Below are 18422 nucleotides of genomic sequence, written 5' to 3'. Positions count from 1 at the left end.
TGTCCTTGCATTTTGAAATTTAAGTAACTTTTGGAGCGTTAGAGTGTCTTTAAGGCTTGACCTTAGGGCTAAGACCAAACAATGAGGCCCCAATACTTTTGATCAGTGCCCTACTTGTGCTATATATCGATCAAAAATGCATACGGCATAGCAGGTTGGCATGCAGCGTACCCAAAAGCCATAGTCGTACATCTGAGAAGCGAAGACAACAGAAGATGAGGTTTAACAACTCGGTAAACCTGAAACTGCCCTCCTTGTGATTGATGCATGCCCAGACGAAAAGAAAACTACAGAATATTTTGTGTTGTCATAACAAAATTTCTGGTGCGGTTTTTGAAAGTGAACCTGTTTGACAACAGAAATTTCTGTAGTAACGTCAGAATTTTCTGTAGTTACTGCAGAAAAGTAGGACAGAAAAAACTACAGAACTACAGGAAAGCACTAAAGAATTACAGAAATTTCTGACATTTACACCATAGCTACAGAATATTTTATAATATTTTTGACAAAGTTGCGCAGCTTTTTTTTCTACTGGGCGGAGATGGCTGGCCAGATCACCGACCCCTGGAGAAGTTGTTCCCGTTTTAACCTCAGCAACGTCTTGTGTACTTTTTTGCCTATCTACGATAGCTGGCAACGAAAAGCTTTGCGAGGGCCTAGCGCGCCATGTACGGCGCACGCACCAAGCCGACACAGCGAAAGGGTGAACTTTGGTTATTGATCAGGTAACTCGAAGCAGGTGGACGACCGCGTGCTACTGCGCTCTTGTGGGAACGGATGTCACGAGCTCGATGCGGCTGGTCTTGTAGCAACAGCGCCGACAAGCCAAGGCAGGATGAACGTTCGCTCGAAATTTAAGCCGGTGAGTCTGACGTCTTCGGCTTTCCAGAGCATGCAGCCCTTCCGATGAACTTTGATTACCTGCGGCGGATAGTTAGTACACGTATATTCTCTTGGGCTATAAGTTATCGTATCACAAGAAGGAGGTTCCGTGTTTGTGTGGTCGCTGCTACATCAGCCAGACGAGTCGTTGCGTCTTTATGCGGCTGCTTGAGAATTCTTTTGTCTTCAGGTGACCCAGAAAATCCGCATCTGTCGGCGCGTTGTAAGAAATCAGTATGCATACAGCTTGTTTAATGACGCTCAGATTTTATTTCGCTGATGGGGTCAGTTAACATGGGAAGTTTCTGAAGCCTTTCACATATAGGTGAATTCGTCAACCGTCCCTCCGTTCGGCGTTACGATGGGAAACATGCGCGTTTGGCTTGACATTATCGATAAACAGAAATCAGGCTGTATTCTTTAACTAGCACCTCCACCGCCCTCTCCACCCTCCCGACATTCTGCATGCGTGCGCGTATTTCGCGATTGTAAATGTTATTTTGTCGCGTGTTAAATTTTCAGCAGCGAGACAGCAGCGTGTTAACATTCTCATTTTAAAGTCAGTGTTTTTCGCGTTGAGCATTAATCCCCTCCAGGTAGCCAAATTCGCTGTCCTATTTATTAAAAACATTTTCAGCTGTCAGTGCAGTGCGCTGTCGTAACTGTCTTGCTCGTGAACATTTTTATGTGGCGTTACTGTTACCCGAGGTAGTCAAGTTCGACTTTGTACAAATAGTTTTAATCGAATACATATATTTCTCCTTCATTTCGGACACACCACGCAATTTTCGCGTGAAGTTTAGTTGAGTGCATTAAAGGTTATTAATAATTTGCTGTAACTGCTGTCGTCGTATACCTTCAAAGGATATTGCGTCAACTGTGAATAATGAGCAATGAGATCTTTTCCAGAGTCCCCATAAAGAATAACGTTGCTTAGTAGCAAGCTATTCAGACACACGAAGAAATACACAGGACCGCCGTTGTGTATTTCTTCCTGTATCCATGTCTTTTATGTAGCGCTGAATAACTTGTCACAAAACCATGCTTAACCAATTAGCCCAGCAACGTGTTTTGTTAAGCGAATAACGTTGCTCTTGGCGCATGATGGCCTGAGTTGCTTATGCGCCATAAAAGCTAACGCAACATATAAAGAAAAATGACATTCAAGCGGGGACTCCGGTACCACATGAACGTTATCTGCACAGCACTGCTCCGCAACCATCTTGTCCAAAGTTTTAGAAATGGCGTATATCCACAGAGAGTACTGATCAAGACAAAAAAGGTAACCGATAAGTGCTGAAATGCATTGTTTTTAACAAACACAATTTGAGTGAAAGTTTGCAGATTAAAATTTAGACCATATGAGTGTGAGATGACTGCCTGAATATCCATGGGTTGAGGGTCTTATGTGCAGAGAATCGAATAGTTTGATTATGTGTGATTTTTGTGTATGGGAAGAAATCGATAAGAATTCAGGGATCAATAGATAAACCCAGACCGAGCTATTGAAACGGGTTTTTTATTAGGCACCGCTGCAAAGAGGAAAAGCGATGGCGGAACAACAAAAAGTGATTGATGGTTTCGGGTTCATCCATTAAGAGGAGATTGGTAGACAAGATCTATCGAGGTAGAAGTTTAATTGAGGTATGTGACAAGGCAATCGAGCGAGTTAAGCCCCATACAGGCTTTCGGGACTGCTATTATTCACTGTGTCAGGAGAACAGAAGACGCTAATTGTCGACGGGTGAAAAAAACTGTGAGGCTGCAATTTTTTTCAATAGCGCATACCCGCGAAATCTATATGTGCAAAATATCTATATGTGCGAAATATATGTGCAGCTCCTAAGTATAATTACAGGTCTTGATATGCCACCGACTAGGTATCTGCAATCTTATTTAAATGGCTGCCTCTGTGTCCAGACACTTAAACTAACCGTGCTAAACCCAGTGTGGTGATATCCAAAGCATGCATGAGTAGAGTCTAATTCCCTACACGCGGTTCAAGACGAACAGATGTAATAAGTCTGCCATAATTAAGGATTCTATTTTTTTTTTTGTACTGCAGGTAGCTTTTCACTCTTTCTCTCGCTTTGTATGCAGTTGCGAATTTTGTGATAGAAGACGTCATCTCATGAACGTTCGAGGCACTCAGCATAGAAGAAAAAGAGGCTATGCCCTGTGTGGCTCTCGGGCGTGTGCTATGACGTTTTTGTGTGTGCTTTTTTAAATTTTGTATTCCACCTATTTGCTTTGTTTCCGTTTCTCCTAGAAAACATTGCTTTATGACTATACATTTGAAAAACTATTTTGGTCCTCTACATCTTGATATGTCCCCCTGTTTGAGTGTGACGTCATCTATTAAGAGGCCATTAACGACGACGACAACAATTCGTTGTTTTTCGTCTTTTTTTCTTCATTTTGAGTATTAGACGGTGTTATTTTACGACCTTCTTTATTTTGCTTCTAAAAATCATTGAAGGTGTTATTTTTCTCCATAATACGTTGCGGGGGGCCTTCAATACCTCGCATTGTGGCATAGTTGTATAGTTCTATTGCAGGTTTTTACACGTATTCTGGGGCACAACAGCGATGAAGAACAACAACGCAGCCTCCGAAGAACACAGCGAGAAACGAGGGCTGGCGGCGAAGGGCCCAGCGGGGCGCAGTGGTCGACGGCCCTCGCTCCCTGCGTGACTGCGCCTCCAGCAGGCTTACTCCTGAGCGGTGGTCGGAGCGCTGAACCTACTACTTCTAGCTGCATGGTGTCGACCAAGAGTTGTCCTCGGCGCTCGCGTTGCCGTCACCTCCAGTCCAAAAAAGGTAGCCCACTCCTCGACATTTTCGCAGTTAAAAGCAGCCTTGATATCCACGCGTTATGGAGAGTCCCGCCAAAAAGCTGCTGTTGATACTTGTCAAGAAGGTCAAGACTTGTCTAGCGAACCTAATATAGAGAAAAGCCTTCTGCAACACGCTGCTATCGTGGCCCGTAATTGTTTCTCGGGACGCAGGAACTTTGTCTTCCTCTGATGTGTTCGAATCGCGGACTCGAGTGGGGACGAGTCTGTCAGCTCGTTCGCAACAAGAATGGCATCCCCTTTGGGACAGCCAACTGAGAGAAGCTCGTTTGCAGGGGTACAGCATGCTGAACGCCGCGTGCAGCGATAGGCAAAGAAACAACGCTCTGATACCGTTTTATCTATGCAGTACGGCAAATCTCACCCACGGCAATGGCAGTGCCATGACTATAATATACGAAGGAAGAGCAATTAGGGGTCGGTCGTAGGAACATCATGCTCCGCTTTCGTGCATTTCCGACTGATATGTTGTAGATGGTTAATACATTTATTGCAACTGCCAACTGCAGGGTACGTGCACTTGAGCGGTGTGGTTTTGAGCCTGCTCGTATGAAGGTGCATAGTGGGTCAGAGAAATAACTAGAATCTGGTGGAAATCAAGAGGAAAGCAAGGCATGTATAGGGCGAAGAGAAGATAACCGATGATCACTAAGGGTAATAACTGGATTCCTAGGGAAGGAAACTGTATTTCAATGAAACAGAAGTGTAGCAGGGTGCGACAGAAAGTTAGGTGGGTGGATGAGATTAAGAAGTTCGCAGAGGTCAAGTGGATGCAGCTAGCACATGACCGAGTTAATTGAAGAAATATAGGAGAGGCCTGCGCTCTGCAGTGGGTATGGTGCAGCCGATGATTACGACGATGATGAAGTTCCTCCTAATGTATACAGTGCTGCGTGAAAGCAGAGAGGCCGCGCGCGAATTGTCAAAACTGCATGCCAGCGTACAACGGCTGTTTTCAAGATCTGCCTAGGGTACCCCCCATTGATGTGTTGTAGGCAGTAGCCACATGCAGTGGATAGGTCACTTGGCTGCGCTGCTACGTGCTCGCGCGACGCTCGCTGCGGCTGGGACGTGTCTCGTGTTCGTGCCAGTGTTCGCCTGGAATAAACCTGTCCTGTTGGCATCTAAACAATATGCTTGCCCGCTTGGTTGAGTACTTTTGTCCGGGGTGCGTTTTTAGGCTGAAAAACTGCAATCATGGTGGATAACGTGGTTTCTCAACTTTTGCGTAGAAACGTACAGTCTTTGTCAAAAGTTTAGAGCCCAGGGGGTCTACATCAGAGCCATACTATGTGGCTCCTAATGTATTCCCAGGTTTCCAAACTTGCTGAAGGCGAGAGCATTTTTCGTTCTGCTCTGTCCAATGGCTAGGATTTCTACGATTGTTAAAGAAGTCATAATACACGGCTTAAAAGCAAACCCTCTGGGTTCTAAACTTTTGACAAAGGCTGTACGTACATCGCAGAAAATACTGTCGGTCAATTCATTGCAGAGCGCAAAGCACAGCGCGTCGCCGGAATGCCGACCTGGCCACATCACCGCTCCTCCCACCGGAACGGCAAGAAGCCCGTGCTGCAGCATTTCTCCTTGCAGCTGTATCGGGCGCTCTCCCGCGATCGCGTCAACGTCTTCGTCTCGCCCTTCGGCACCGCCGTGGCCCTGGTGAGTGCAGCCCCTTCCTTCGCTATTTCCGCGCGCCGTTAATTTCGCTGCTCAATCATCATCATCATCATCATCAGCCTGATTATACCCACTGCAGGGCGAAGGCCTCTCCCATATTTCTCCACTTAACCCGGTTCTGTGCTAGCTGCATCCACTTGACCCCTGCGAACTTCTTAATCTCATCCGCCCACATAACTTTCTGCCTCCCCCTGCTACGCTTTCCTTCCCTTGGAATCCAGTTTGTAACCCTCAGCGACCATCGGTTATCCTCTCTTCGCACTACATGTCCTGCCCATGCCCATTTCTTATTCTTAATTTCTACTAAAATGTCGGTAACTTGAGTTATTTCTCTGACCCACTCTGCACGCTTTCTATCTCTGAATGTTACCCCTACTATTTTTCGTTCCATAGCCCTCTGGGTTGTCCTCAACTTAAGTAGAACTCTCTTGGTTAGCCTCCACGTTTCAGCCCCATAGGTGAGTACAGGCAAGATGCAACTGTTGTACACTTTCCTCTTGAGCGATACCGGTAAGCTGCTAGTCATAATCTGCGAGTGCTTGCCAAATGCGCTCCATCCCAATCTTATTCTTCTTGATATTTCCTTTTCATGGTCTGGATCTGCGGTTACTACCTGTCCTAAGTAGACATATTCGCCTACTATTTCCAGTATTTCGCTACCTAATGTAAACTGCTGCTCAATCAGGCATTGCTAACCGAGAAGAGCATAGATATGAAAGAGGTTTATTTACAATATACTTCTATCCCATGACATTTGGGACATCGCAGGAATGGGTGCAGATAATTTTCATATAAATAAGAACAATAGCAAAGCGCTATCGTCAGGAAACCGAGAGAGCACTTCTGCGAAATCAGAAGTAAATATGGCAATATGGTGGCAAGAACATGTAAACAAATCTATCCGCTTTATCACCATGCAACTCATCTTCCATAATGGTGTGCCTGGCTAACCGTCATCATCATCATCATCATGATGAACCGTCACAGTAGGGAATTGACTTGGCTAGGACCTTTCTGGTCCACCTGGTATATAGTGAACTAGAATACTTTCTAGTGGCGCGAACGACGCCGCTGGGGCACGCCGTTTCTCATTGACGCCGCCAGGTGGCGCAACTGCAACATCTTCTAGTCAACTTTTCAATGCTTTCTTGCAATAGTGCGACATAGTATCGATACTTTTGCGCGTATATATAGTAATCAGTGCTTATTTTTCCCTGTGCTGATTTATGTAGACCTCCACCTATGTCATAAGTTTGGCTTTTCATTCGAAATTACTGTTTTTTTCACGGCTGCACTAGTGCGAAAGCGCTCTTATTTCGCTGGCGTCTGCTACGGCTCATGCGGGATGAGTTCTGTACTTGTGTAACTTTCTGAGCCCCGCAGAGCCCGCTTTATTAAAGAGAAAACTCAACTGTCAGCAGCAGACTGGTAGCGGAGTGGCCAGGCACTGTGCGCATGCACGGATTCTCGCATCTCTGTTCAGCCTCGCTCGTCGCAGTAACTTTCCTTTAGCCAAATAAGGATGGATAGTAAACTGCGCTGTTCGGTAACCAGTAAATACTGACTTTAGCGTGAGATCTGCGTAGCATTAGGAAATTTACCAAATGGAAAAGTGAGGAGCAGTTTCAGGATGTTGTTTAATGACAGAAAGTGGTCACGAAAAAAAAGAAGAAAACTACGTTTTTTAAACGAGCCATCCGACGATATTCTGTGGATATTCTCTTTTGTTCACTTCAGGATGTTGTTTTTTGACAGATAGTGGTCACAAAAAAAAAAGTGTTTTTTGAAACGAGCTCTCCGGAGATATTCTGTGGTGTTACCATTATTCTCTGTTCACAGCAGCAACATCTACTATAAACCATCGCTGTAAGCCAGGTGCTAATTAAAATCCTTTCATCATCTCATATGCATAACATATATGCCCACAATCCATACATGAGGAGGGCAGAGCAGTTTTATTTAGGTACTTCCCAAGGCTTCTCCACTACTGTTTTATTTTATTTGCATGGGACACAAGCCATCAACAATGAGTTGTTTTGTGAAATTATTGACTACACAAACAGTCCTAACAATGAGTTGTTTTGTGAAATTATTGACTACACAAACAGTCCTAAGAGCATCCATCTGCTCATCTTCAGGTTCTTTGAAGCTTGACATTGCGCTGGTTAATGCATTTTGTGAAAACAGCTGCACCAATTTGACAGTGGTCAGAGCACCCAAGTTAGCAGGTTTGCTTGGCCAGTAGCATATACTGTGTACAAGCTGTCTGCTTGAATTTAGACTGAAGCAGGTTGTAAACACATTCTCAAGGTCAGCCACAAACTGGTATCTCTTGAAGGGTACAAAAGGCCTCTGTTGTCTTTAAAATTAGTAAAATTAGCCAAATTTAATACATGTGACATCTTTTTCTTTTCAGAAAAAGATTAAAGCCTTCCTCACAGACGTTAGTTCGAGGTAGGATTTGAGGTAGGATAGAGAGACCACAATTGTATACAGCTGCCAGCCAACTGGCTCATCCCAGGCAATGTTTTATTTTGAAGTTAAGTAATTAGTAATTGTTTTTTTAATTGACTAACTATTGCCTTTAGACAATAACAGTGTTTGCAGAATTTGAGAGCGCCTTCTAAAACCTCCATTCCATTTATTTCCGATAAAGAAAGCCTCATCGTTTTTCCAAGCTCTAAAGAAAGCCCGCGAAATACAAAAATTATCAGCCTGTATAGCGCTGACACTAGGCTGTTGAGTCACGGCCGCAGCTAATTTCTGTTACTCAAACCATGCACGGTTGGGAGCAAAACAATATCGTAGCGCATGAATCCGTCAGTCACGTGATTTTTTTTTTTTTTATTTCGCGGGCTTTCTATAGAGGTGGGAAAAACTATGCAAGTGAGGTTTTCTTTATCGGGAATAAATGAAATGGGGGTTTCAGAGGGTCCTCCCCAACTTTGCAAATCCATTTATTTGAACCCAATACTTACTAAATTAGAATTGCAAATTGAAAAATTGCCTGCACCGTATTTTTTTATCGATATTTATTGTCTTACGGCATCAGTAGGGTATGATATAAAGGATGATTAAATGATTAAATAAATATGCCAGCTAGAGATCCAAGGATATACCATGACTACGCGGAATTGAATTTAATTTAATCTGAGCTGTCTGCTTTATTGAGCCAGTGGTAGTATTCGAGATCACGCAAACAGTCGAAGCTTTCTTCCCCCGAAGTCTTCCTTTTGTTCAGACCTGGTGCGCCAGGTGGCTGTCAGCAAGTGGTTTCTCTGGCCTATCTTAAATGGTTTATTTTTAACACTTGGCTGAAGTTAACTTGTACACGCGGTATAAAATATGTCGGCTATCGTTTAATTGGTGCCACAGGCTTAATAGCAAAAATCTGCACTGAGCACAACTCTCTGCAACATCAATATTGCCCACATCCAGCCTTGACTTCACGGGTTTGACGGTAATATATGCCGGACAACCCGGCAAGAGTGTATAGGCACTCCATCAGGTGCCAGTGACGGCTTTTCACGCGGTATATCCTCACTTCTGCCGTTGATCATATATATGCGTAGTGCGCAGCAGGATGAGGTGCGGCTTGAAATGATGCTCACACACTGCCAATGTTTCTGTGAGAGGCTTTTCCTGCCTTCACAAGGTTCGTTTCCACTTTGTGCGATGTTTATTGTCCCTCGGAGCAGCAAACAAAGGTGACTGGAGCATCCGGATAGCCGCGTTTCGGCATCTCGGAGCAAAACAGTGCGAGTTGGTCTTTTTCCTGGCCATTTCGAACATCGCATGGTGCTTTTGAAGGGCTGAGATGTCTTAGTTGCTGTGATGGAAGGCAGAACTGAAAGTTCGAGGGCAAAATCGCAAGAATGTGCAGACAGCACGGCGCGCCAAGCCTTGACTTCCCTTTGCGGACGCGCACACGGTCCTAGTAAACGTAACTGCAGCGCCACCAGCGGCGGTCAGTGGCGTCGGGCGTGCAAGAGGCGCCCATTTTCCTTCCGTTCGCGCCACTAGAAAGTATTCTAGTTCACTATAACCTGGTAAAAAAGGGAAGCCTCAGTACCAATCCAATCCAATCCAATATACTCACACCAGGGTGAAGGCCTCTCCCATATTCCTTCAATTAACCCGGTCCTGTGCCAGCTGCGCCCACTTGACACCTGCGAACTTCTTAACCTCAGCCACTCAAATAACATTCTGTCGCCCCCTGCTACGCTTTCCTTCCCTTGGAATCCAGTTTGTTACCCTAAGCAACCATCGGTTATACTTTCTTCGCACTACATGCCCTGCCCGGACCCATTTCTTCTTCTTGATTTCCACTAGAATGTCAGTAACTTGAGTTATTTCTCTGACGAACTCTGCACGCTTCCCATCTCCTAACGTTACCGCCACCATTTTTTGTTTCGTAGCCCTCTGCGTTATGCTTAAGTAGAACCCTCTTCGTTAGCCCCCACGTTTCAGTCCCATAGGTGAGTACAAGTAAGATGCAACTATTGCATACTTTCCTCTTGAGCGATACCGGCAAGCTGATAGTCATAATCTGCGAGTTCTTGCCAAATGCTCTCCATCCCAATCTTATTCTCCTAGTTATTACCCTTTCATGGTTCGGATCTGCTGTTACTACCTGTCCTAAGTAGACATGTTCGCCTACTATTTTCAGTGCTTGGCTACCTAATGTAAACTGCTGTTCCTTCCCGAGACTGTTGAACATTACCTTAGTCCTCTGCATATTTTTTTTCAAACCTACCTTTTTACTTTTCCTGTCTAAGTCACCAATCATTCTTTGCAGTTCATCCCCTGAGTTACTTAGCAAGGCAATGTCATCAGCAAATCGCAGATTACTGAGGTATTCTCCATTTACTCTTATTCCTAACTGCTCCCATTCCAAGTCTCTGAATACTTTTACTAAGCAAGCTGTGAATAGTACTGGGGAAATCATGTCTTCTTGCACAGTGCTAAAGCCTTGATTTTTACTCTCACGAGAAATCATGTCATCCGTCGTGAACGCGACAGTCTGAAGGTCCTAACTGCGCCAGATAAGACGCTGCATCAAGATGACACCCCAAACTCTCCATCGCTGTCACTAACAGTCACTTAAATTAAGAAAAGTGACTCAGAACAGTCAAGTTTAGCTTTATAGGGTTTGTGAACGTGATAGGCTATGAGGGTCATCGTGGAGGGCACGAGAAATTCCGATTACCCGGGGCTCTCATGACACGATACGTGGGGCCTTGATTTTTGGCTCCATCGAAAATCGGCCATCGCGTCCGAGATTTGATCCGGTGTCCGTAAATTCATCAGTCGAGCGCCTATTCCACTGAACCACCGCGGCGGGGCTCAGAAGCGTCACAAGGGTAGCTGATTGGATTCCGAGGCAAGCATAGCAGGGGGTGGCAGAAAGTTAGATAGGCGACAGAAATCGGGAAGTTTGGGTATAAGATGACCGGAGTTGGCACATGACAGAGTTAACGGGGCGAGTAGGGAAGATGACTTTATCCTGTAGTGGGCATATATAGTCAGCCTAATTTTGAGGAAAAAAGGCACCTGGCCGACATTATAGTGGAACTTAATGATCAGGAACGTGACGATGCACGCAGGTGAGTGCTCTGGCCGGATCTCGGGGCGACACCGCCGAGCAGATTCTGGCCGCGCTGGGCGTGACCAACGAGGAAGAGATATTGCGCGAGTTCGCCACCGTAGGGCGCACCCTGGAGCCGCTGTCGGCGTTGCACGTGGGCCTGGCCAACAAGATGTACCTGTCCACATCCTTGGAGCTGGCTGACTCTTTCAAGGAGGCCATCCACCGGGAGTTCGGAGGGCAGGTCTTGACATTTCTTGAATCATCTCACACCTGCTACCACCTGACACTTCGACGTAACCTCTCTGGAGTTATTTGTGACATCTTTCACGTAGGATGACATTGGAAGGGGAGAAATGTCGACATGCCTGACAGTCAGTCAGCAGCTGCTGCTGTTCCTAAAACCACTTAGAGGGGCATCTTCTGATGCGGAAGTCTGAGGTACTCGCTCAGGACTCCGGTTTAGTTCTTTTCTAATGAACTTCATTTGGTGCAATTCTCAAATAGTTGAGAGCGCATCAAACGACAGAAGCGTACCTTTAAGACTGGTTACGTGCAGTGAAGGCGAACGCACGAATGTCTTATCGTTGGTTTACTATGTCGTCGGTCGGAATTCCTGTCCTAGTTAGCCTCCAATCTGACTGGCAGCTGTATGTTGCGGGAAACGAAAAATTAGAAGCCCCCGCCTCCGAAACACTGTACCACTAACGGTAGTATCAGAATTTTTAAGTGGAAGTATAGTAAAGGCGTAGCTTCAAAGGTAAACATGCCTCCGGTTGGAATCCCTATCGCAATCTAGCCTGCAACTTCACTAAGAGACGTATGCTATACGTGTAACGGAAATCATATATGACGTCACTCGGAACGCTATACGGCTAATGGTGTCGTCACAATGTTGATACGAAAGTGCGCTGTGCGATGAACGATGGTGTCACAGGATAGACAGTGGCCACGCATTAGATTATAGCGACAAATTAAAAAGTTGGCGCCATTGAATTTTACTAAGCAGCTACCCTAAGTACCAGCGCTACTTAGCGCTGCTCCTTAATAGCCCTACTACATAGTTCTGCTGATGATATAAGAGCTACTAAGAGCAGATAGTTAATACTACTTGTAAACAGCAATGCATAATGACCATACAGCAATGCTTTCGAACGAAATGTAAGTTTTTCGCTGACGGCTGTGTATGGACGTTATGCCGTCTTTTCCATTTCATGGCCACAATAACATGCCTACAATACTGCTCTCTTACTACATGATCACACGTCTGATAACGTCTTAATGAGTCAACGAACCACTAACACGATGAAGCAACCCGCTTGGTTCCGAGCGCTGGTCTTTGAGACATACCATTAGCTCTCGGCGCCGCCGTAGCGTGGCGTGGATTTTGTGAAAATCGCCAGTAAGAGTGCGTCACACGGAAAACGTTCAAGAGCCAGGGCAAAGTGAGCACTCGTTGATAACGTCGCGCAGGTGGGCATCGTAAATTTCCAGGGCGACCCAGAGCTAGCCGTGAAGGAGATCAATGCCTGGCTGCACCGCGTCACGGGCCACAAGATGGGCGCCGTGGCGAGCGTGGACGACGTGAGCCTGGACACGCGGGTGCTCATGGTGAGCACATCCTTCCTACGCTGCCTCTGGCTGGACAAGTTCTCCGAGCTGTATACTGCGCCCATGCCCTTCTTCGTGGACAACGACAAAGTCAGCGTGCCCACCATGTGCTCGCGCCGCGTCTGCAACCACTGCCACGTGGAGCGGCTGGCGTGCAGAGTGCTCGAGTTGCCCTGCATGATGGACCAGCTGCAGCTGCTCGTGCTGTTGCCGGACCGCCAATCGGACCTGTCCTACGTCGAGGCCAACATCACACCTCAGGACGTGCTCGAGTTCGAGCGGCGCTACGCTCGCAGTCCGCTCGATATCACTCTGCCCAAGTTCGTGCTCGACGAACACGTCAACATGGCGCGCTACCTGGCCGACGTTGGCATCCGGGACCTCTTCAACAAGGAGGAGGCCGACTTGACCGGCATATCGGGTGCGCCACTTTGCCCCTTCGCTCGACGATGGATAAGAATACATTCGGCATCGCTCAAGGAACCTTACAAAGAGAAAAAGAATACTCACAGTTTACAGATGCGGCATCAGTTTACAGATGCGGTCCTGTCAATATGAAAACCCAGGATATAGAGCGGTTTTCGTATGTGAGGTCTTCTGTCTTCTCTATAGCCAAATTAAATGACCATTATTTGTACGCAATGACCGTAAATTTCGCCGGTTACCCGTTGGCAATAATGCTGTCTCTGTAGGTTGGAGCCAAAGTGCTGCGATAGAGAGACCGAGGGAGGACGACCTTGACTGTGATTTCTGTGATACACGACCCCCGTGGTCTTGATTGCGGCGGTCACGGGATGCTTGTGATGAAATATGATATAATAGTGATTCCTTCGTAGCGGGAAATGATTGTCGCTTATAAATCGAGTACAGTTCCATAATCGCGCGCTTTTCCGGTGGACGAGTGAGGAAGTTCTGTTCCGGCCCTTTTTGTCGCTTGCGCAGACGAGAAGGAGCTGTGCGTGCGCGAGTTTCTGTGCCGCTCGCGGCTGGAGGTGACGGACGAGGAGCCCGTGCGGTTGGACTTGCGCGTCTCTACACTGCGGCTCGCCGAGCGAACGGACCTGCCCAGCTTCGAGGTGAACCGGCCCTTCATGTTCCTCGTGGTCGAGAGGCAGCGCAAGGCCATCCTCTACGTGGGCTGCCTGCGAAACCCCAACACGGCCTGACCCTCACGCTGTGTGTGGACGCGGGCTTTGCCGCACACGCGGTGCCGCGGAGTTGCAGTCGCGTTGGCTCTCGATGTCCCGTCCATTGGCTACATCATAGTGCCCAGTCTTCCAAGCGGTGGTGCACGATTGATATTATTGGACGCCATCGTATATACGGTTCTACACGAAGAACGCATTGGTGTCTACGACGAAATGCAAGCGAAGTGCCATTCATTTATTCTCCTTGGCGTTTCTTGCGTGCCCTACAACGCTACTTGGCGTTGCTCACTTGGCCAAGCTAAAGGCCGTATTATTTATAGACCTGCCACATTCCATTCAACGGTTGCTAAGAGTGTATGAGAACTCAAATTCTTTTAATTCGTTTCGTATGTTATAATAACAATATTTTTAAAGTGCTTCGGAATATCGATTTCACTAGCTTGGCTACGTCTGCCTCCCAAGATTCACTGGAAATAAAGACACTTTTGTGGCCTCCGTAAAATTTTATGAACTGCATATGGATATGTTTCAGCAATGTTTTTTGGTGAAGGAAGGCAACATACCGGCCCTTTTTGTCGGAAAACGAGGGGGCTGTCTGATAACTGCACATGCTTACATCGCAAGTTGTCCGAACCTGGCGAAATGCTGCCGCACTATTTCTTCCCCTGCGACTCGGGCTCACAGAAGAATTGTCGCCTGCTTTGCAACCGACGAGTGATCTCCTTGTCCAGCCATGGTGATACGGCTATAGTCTAATGAAGAGAGAGAAAGAGAGAATAAAATTTTAATATGCAGCTGTAGTGGCAACCGCTACGGCTATAGTCTAATGAAGAGAGAGAGAGAGAGAGAGAGAGAGAGAGAGAGAGAGAAAATAAAATTTTAATATGCAGCTGTAGTGGCAATCGCTAAGTTGGTAGCTTGCCACACAAGGGCCAGCTAGTCTTGGAGGCTGTCCGAAAGCTATCCATGAATTCGGCAGTGGGTACAAGGCTGACGTGGTGAATATACGGTTTATGGGCATTCAGAGAGTGTAAGAGGCGGGCGTAGTCTTCTGGGCATGTGGAACAAGTTGCTGCCCGATTACGGTGTAGATAAGCTCTAGCCACTGTAAAAAATGTCAAGTTAAATTATGCGTAGGAGACGAATGGATGAGACGTTTAGGTAAGGGCGTTGTGATGGAATTCGTCTTTTCATACTTTCGAAGGTTGTTCTATTGTAGGCTGATTTTCTTCAGGTTCAAAAGGGCCTCCAGTACTGATGATGATAATAGCCAGCGAATCATAGGCGCCCGGCATAGTCTCGCAGACAGCTCATCCGTCAGTTTATTGTCTATAACCGCATCATGACCAGGAGCCTTTTTAATCCAATTTGGAGTCCAGTTAGCGCGCGCATCAGCTCTTCGCAAAAGTGAGACGGAAGGTTTCCTGTCTTTTAATGGTGTTATTATCCGAATGGCTCATGCCAGGATGGGCAAAGAACTGGACAGTTTCTGAAAATTCATATAGTTACGATAATTTTAGCTCAACGTCTAACATCCTAGTTTCAAACTAAGTAACCGTATTGAAGAGAAGGAAAAAGAAAATTCCTGGATTTAACCCTGGTTACACTCCAGATAAGGCGATAGCTGAATGATAATGTATGAATTCTATTTGTCGAAACCTTTTCAACGACTAATGACTTGACACTGTAACGTAAAAGACAATTTTTATTCAACGTCAACTAATTAACGGCGAACAATACCAGCAGTTGGCGTAGTGCAATAGAACTTGATTTAAGCTATCCAACGATATTACTTGATTCTGTAGCCTCAAGTACAATTTTTAATTACAATTGTCTATCTAACGATAATTAGGTCCTGCAATTAGTCCTGTGCAACTGTATGCTAGACATGAGCTGTCCAACAATATGCTACTTTATGCCGCAGTGTAAAGTTTAATTTGCAGTCACAATTGGCCAATAAAATAATTAGTCAAACGTATAATTATTGAAGTGGTCAGTTATTGATGCGGTCATTAGATATGGTCTTGCAGTTTACCAGAGCACACTATACTAGGCGAGACTTGTTGCTAGTCAGGCCAGGTCCTAGTTGGACTTTGGCTAAGCACGAAGGTCATCCGAATGTTCTAAGTATTTTTGGGAGTGGTTCCTGAAATTGGAAAGCCAACATCAGAGTCGCTTAAGTGAAGGACTCTACCAACACTAAGTCCCATTAAAAAAGAGGGCTTGCTCCCTTAAGGCTCGTTGGGCATCAGCCGAGTGAAGTTCGTGCACTCCAGGAAGGAGCGGGAGGGTAAGGAAAATCAGGTGTGGTAATGACAGCGTTACAATGACGTGCTCTACCTGGCCTGGTCTCTGGACCGTTGGGGCAGTGAGCAGTGTCACATGAAAGTTACAGGGCATTTATTAAAGATCGAGTGTGTAGAGCAGGTTGGATAGATTTGTTTGTTTTTGTTTTTATGTAAGGAAAATAGTAGCAGCTGTTATTTTCATGTGGATATCTCAACAGCTTCATGATGGAAGGGATGAAGTGGAAGACAGCGGAGACAAATGAAGTAGCGTAGTGGAGGGACCCGGCTTAATTTTGATCCCCTGCACTGGCCACCGAAAGCGTTGGGTATTGTTCGAGACTGGGCAGCAGAGAGAGATGCTCATTTCTTCCAAGAGTAGAAAAAAGCGGAGGAAGACAGGCCACAGGAGAAGGTTGACGGAACCATGGTACTTGATCACAATATTGAATAAAAAATAAGCAAATATAGATGAAGAAAGAAGGGTGCCATCTATACTACGAGGGGTTGGCGGGAATGTAAGTTAGAGTGGGTAATAAAAACAAGCGACATAGCGTCCTGCCTGCACCAGTGTTCGAGGTTGCGGAAATAATGATGTCAAGATGAAACGCTTGCGAGCGAAAAAAAAAAAAAAAAGGAGTATATATACCGGCTCTCAGCGTCTGTGGAGACGCGTTAAGTAAAGTGCCCTACTCAGGCTCTCCCCAGGAAAGGGAACAGCAAGGAGAGCGGGAACTGAGGGACGAGGCCGCAAAGGAACAGTTTTGTTTTGTCGATGAACTACGCACCTGGTATTGTGGGAAGCGATGGTACTCAGTATATGAAGGTTGCAGGTATGACAGACGATCACTTCGCGCTCATCAGATGTTAGATGATGCACAGTGCGCGAATTGTGGGAAGATAAATCACAGGCAGCAGGTCAATATGGCACGTAGTTGTCATATGCTCTTATTTTTCTACCTTCGCAGTGCATATTGTGCATTTCTTCCTTCTTGACATTGTAATTTTACAGCAAGCTGACATAGTTTCCCGAGAACGTGTCGCGAGCGAGGATATTTTTTAGAGTCCAGAAGCGAAAGGTGCCACAAATAAAAGTATTTCATCGAGGTCGCACATTGCGAAAATATTTTCGAAAAGTAATTAAATTATATTACAACGACTTTGCTGAAACCTGTAAAAATTTTATAAAATTACATTACCAATTACTGCTCCCGAAAAGTAATTACAGTACAATTACTTGTGCAGAATAATGTAACTATTCAATTACTTTCTGGTTTTCATGTACAAAAACTAAGCCAGTGAGCAAAACAACAACCTCTCTCCAGACGCGATGCGCGCATTATTTTGTTTTCTCGCCAAATTCTATCCCCGGACACTATTCCCTTCCCTTTTTCTACAGCATGGGTTATTGCAAAGATAATAAAAAGGCAACAGAAAAACCAAAAAGGAATCATGGTCGAATGCTCGCCAATTTCATTGCTTTCCAGACCCCGCGCCTTGCTCGCCCGGAGCTGTCTCCCTCGTTTGAAACCCCTGAAAGATGTTATTTATTGCGTCCTGGGTCCCAGGAACCGAACACGGCACCTTCAGCTCAGTATGTTCACTGACGACCAATGAATGGAACAAACTGCCAACTGACGTAACCGAGTTGTGCTCGGAAGGCCGTTTCCGCAAAATTTTGTCACATATGTGACGCGGTGCTGAGCTCTGCTCTTTTCCTTGGGTTTTATTTATTTTTTGTTATTGTGCTTGGGGGGGGGGGGGGCGCTGTTGTCTTTTTCTGTTGCATGCTGTCCATTATTTGTGACATGGTCTTTTTCTTGCTAGTCTGGTGTTACCAGTGATTGTTACTTGCAATTCTCTCTCGGCAATAACGTATTAGTGCCCTACAGGACTCTGCAATAAGCACATTAAATAATTAATGGGAGAAGCCCCTGGGCTTATCCACCGATGCAGCTTGATGATGATGATGACCTGCATGGAGATGCTCCAGGAGTCAAAGGTACCACGCACGGGCGATCCAAAACTTCTTAATGGAATCAAAACATCTTCCTTGCTAGTATAACTTTTTTTAATCATTTGGCCACAACTTTCACAGTGTTCCCCTCCTGCGTGTTCCCTCACAGTGTTCCCCTCCTTTTTATTTTGGTGATTCATCTTATCGTTTCCTTCTCTCTTCCCCAGCAATCATTTTATTTTTGGCTATGTAAGTACGCTCTGCACACCAATTCTTGGACTATTCCCATTTGTGGGTAAGTGTCATCAGTTCAAAGGACAACAACCACCCCACGGGCGATCAGAAACGAAGAAGACGAGGCGCGGAGACGAGGAGTCGGTGGCGGCGGCGGCGGTGGCGATGGCGTTTCCCGGCAGC

At 45.9% G+C, this 18422-nt stretch overlaps 1 protein-coding gene across 1 annotated transcript; it reads left to right on the top strand.

Moving 5' to 3' along the window:
- Positions 1–737: 737 nt before the first annotated feature.
- Positions 738–14238, top strand: LOC146175857 (leukocyte elastase inhibitor-like). The gene is made up of 6 exons (XM_084582219.1): positions 738–862; positions 3441–3702; positions 5230–5399; positions 11024–11248; positions 12478–13036; positions 13558–14238. Exons 1-6 carry the CDS (start codon positions 836–838, stop codon positions 13779–13781), a joined length of 1467 nt encoding a protein of 488 aa, XP_084438345.1. The 5' UTR covers positions 738–835; the 3' UTR covers positions 13782–14238.
- The last annotated feature ends 4184 nt before the right edge of the window (positions 14239–18422 follow it).

This window comes from Amblyomma maculatum, chromosome 10 (assembly GCF_055883805.1).
Source record: "Amblyomma maculatum isolate TAMU_Amacu chromosome 10, ASM5588380v1, whole genome shotgun sequence".
Lineage (NCBI taxonomy): Eukaryota > Metazoa > Arthropoda > Arachnida > Ixodida > Ixodidae > Amblyomma > Amblyomma maculatum.
Note: the sequence above shows the minus strand (reverse complement) of the source record. Positions and strands in the feature narration are given on the sequence as shown.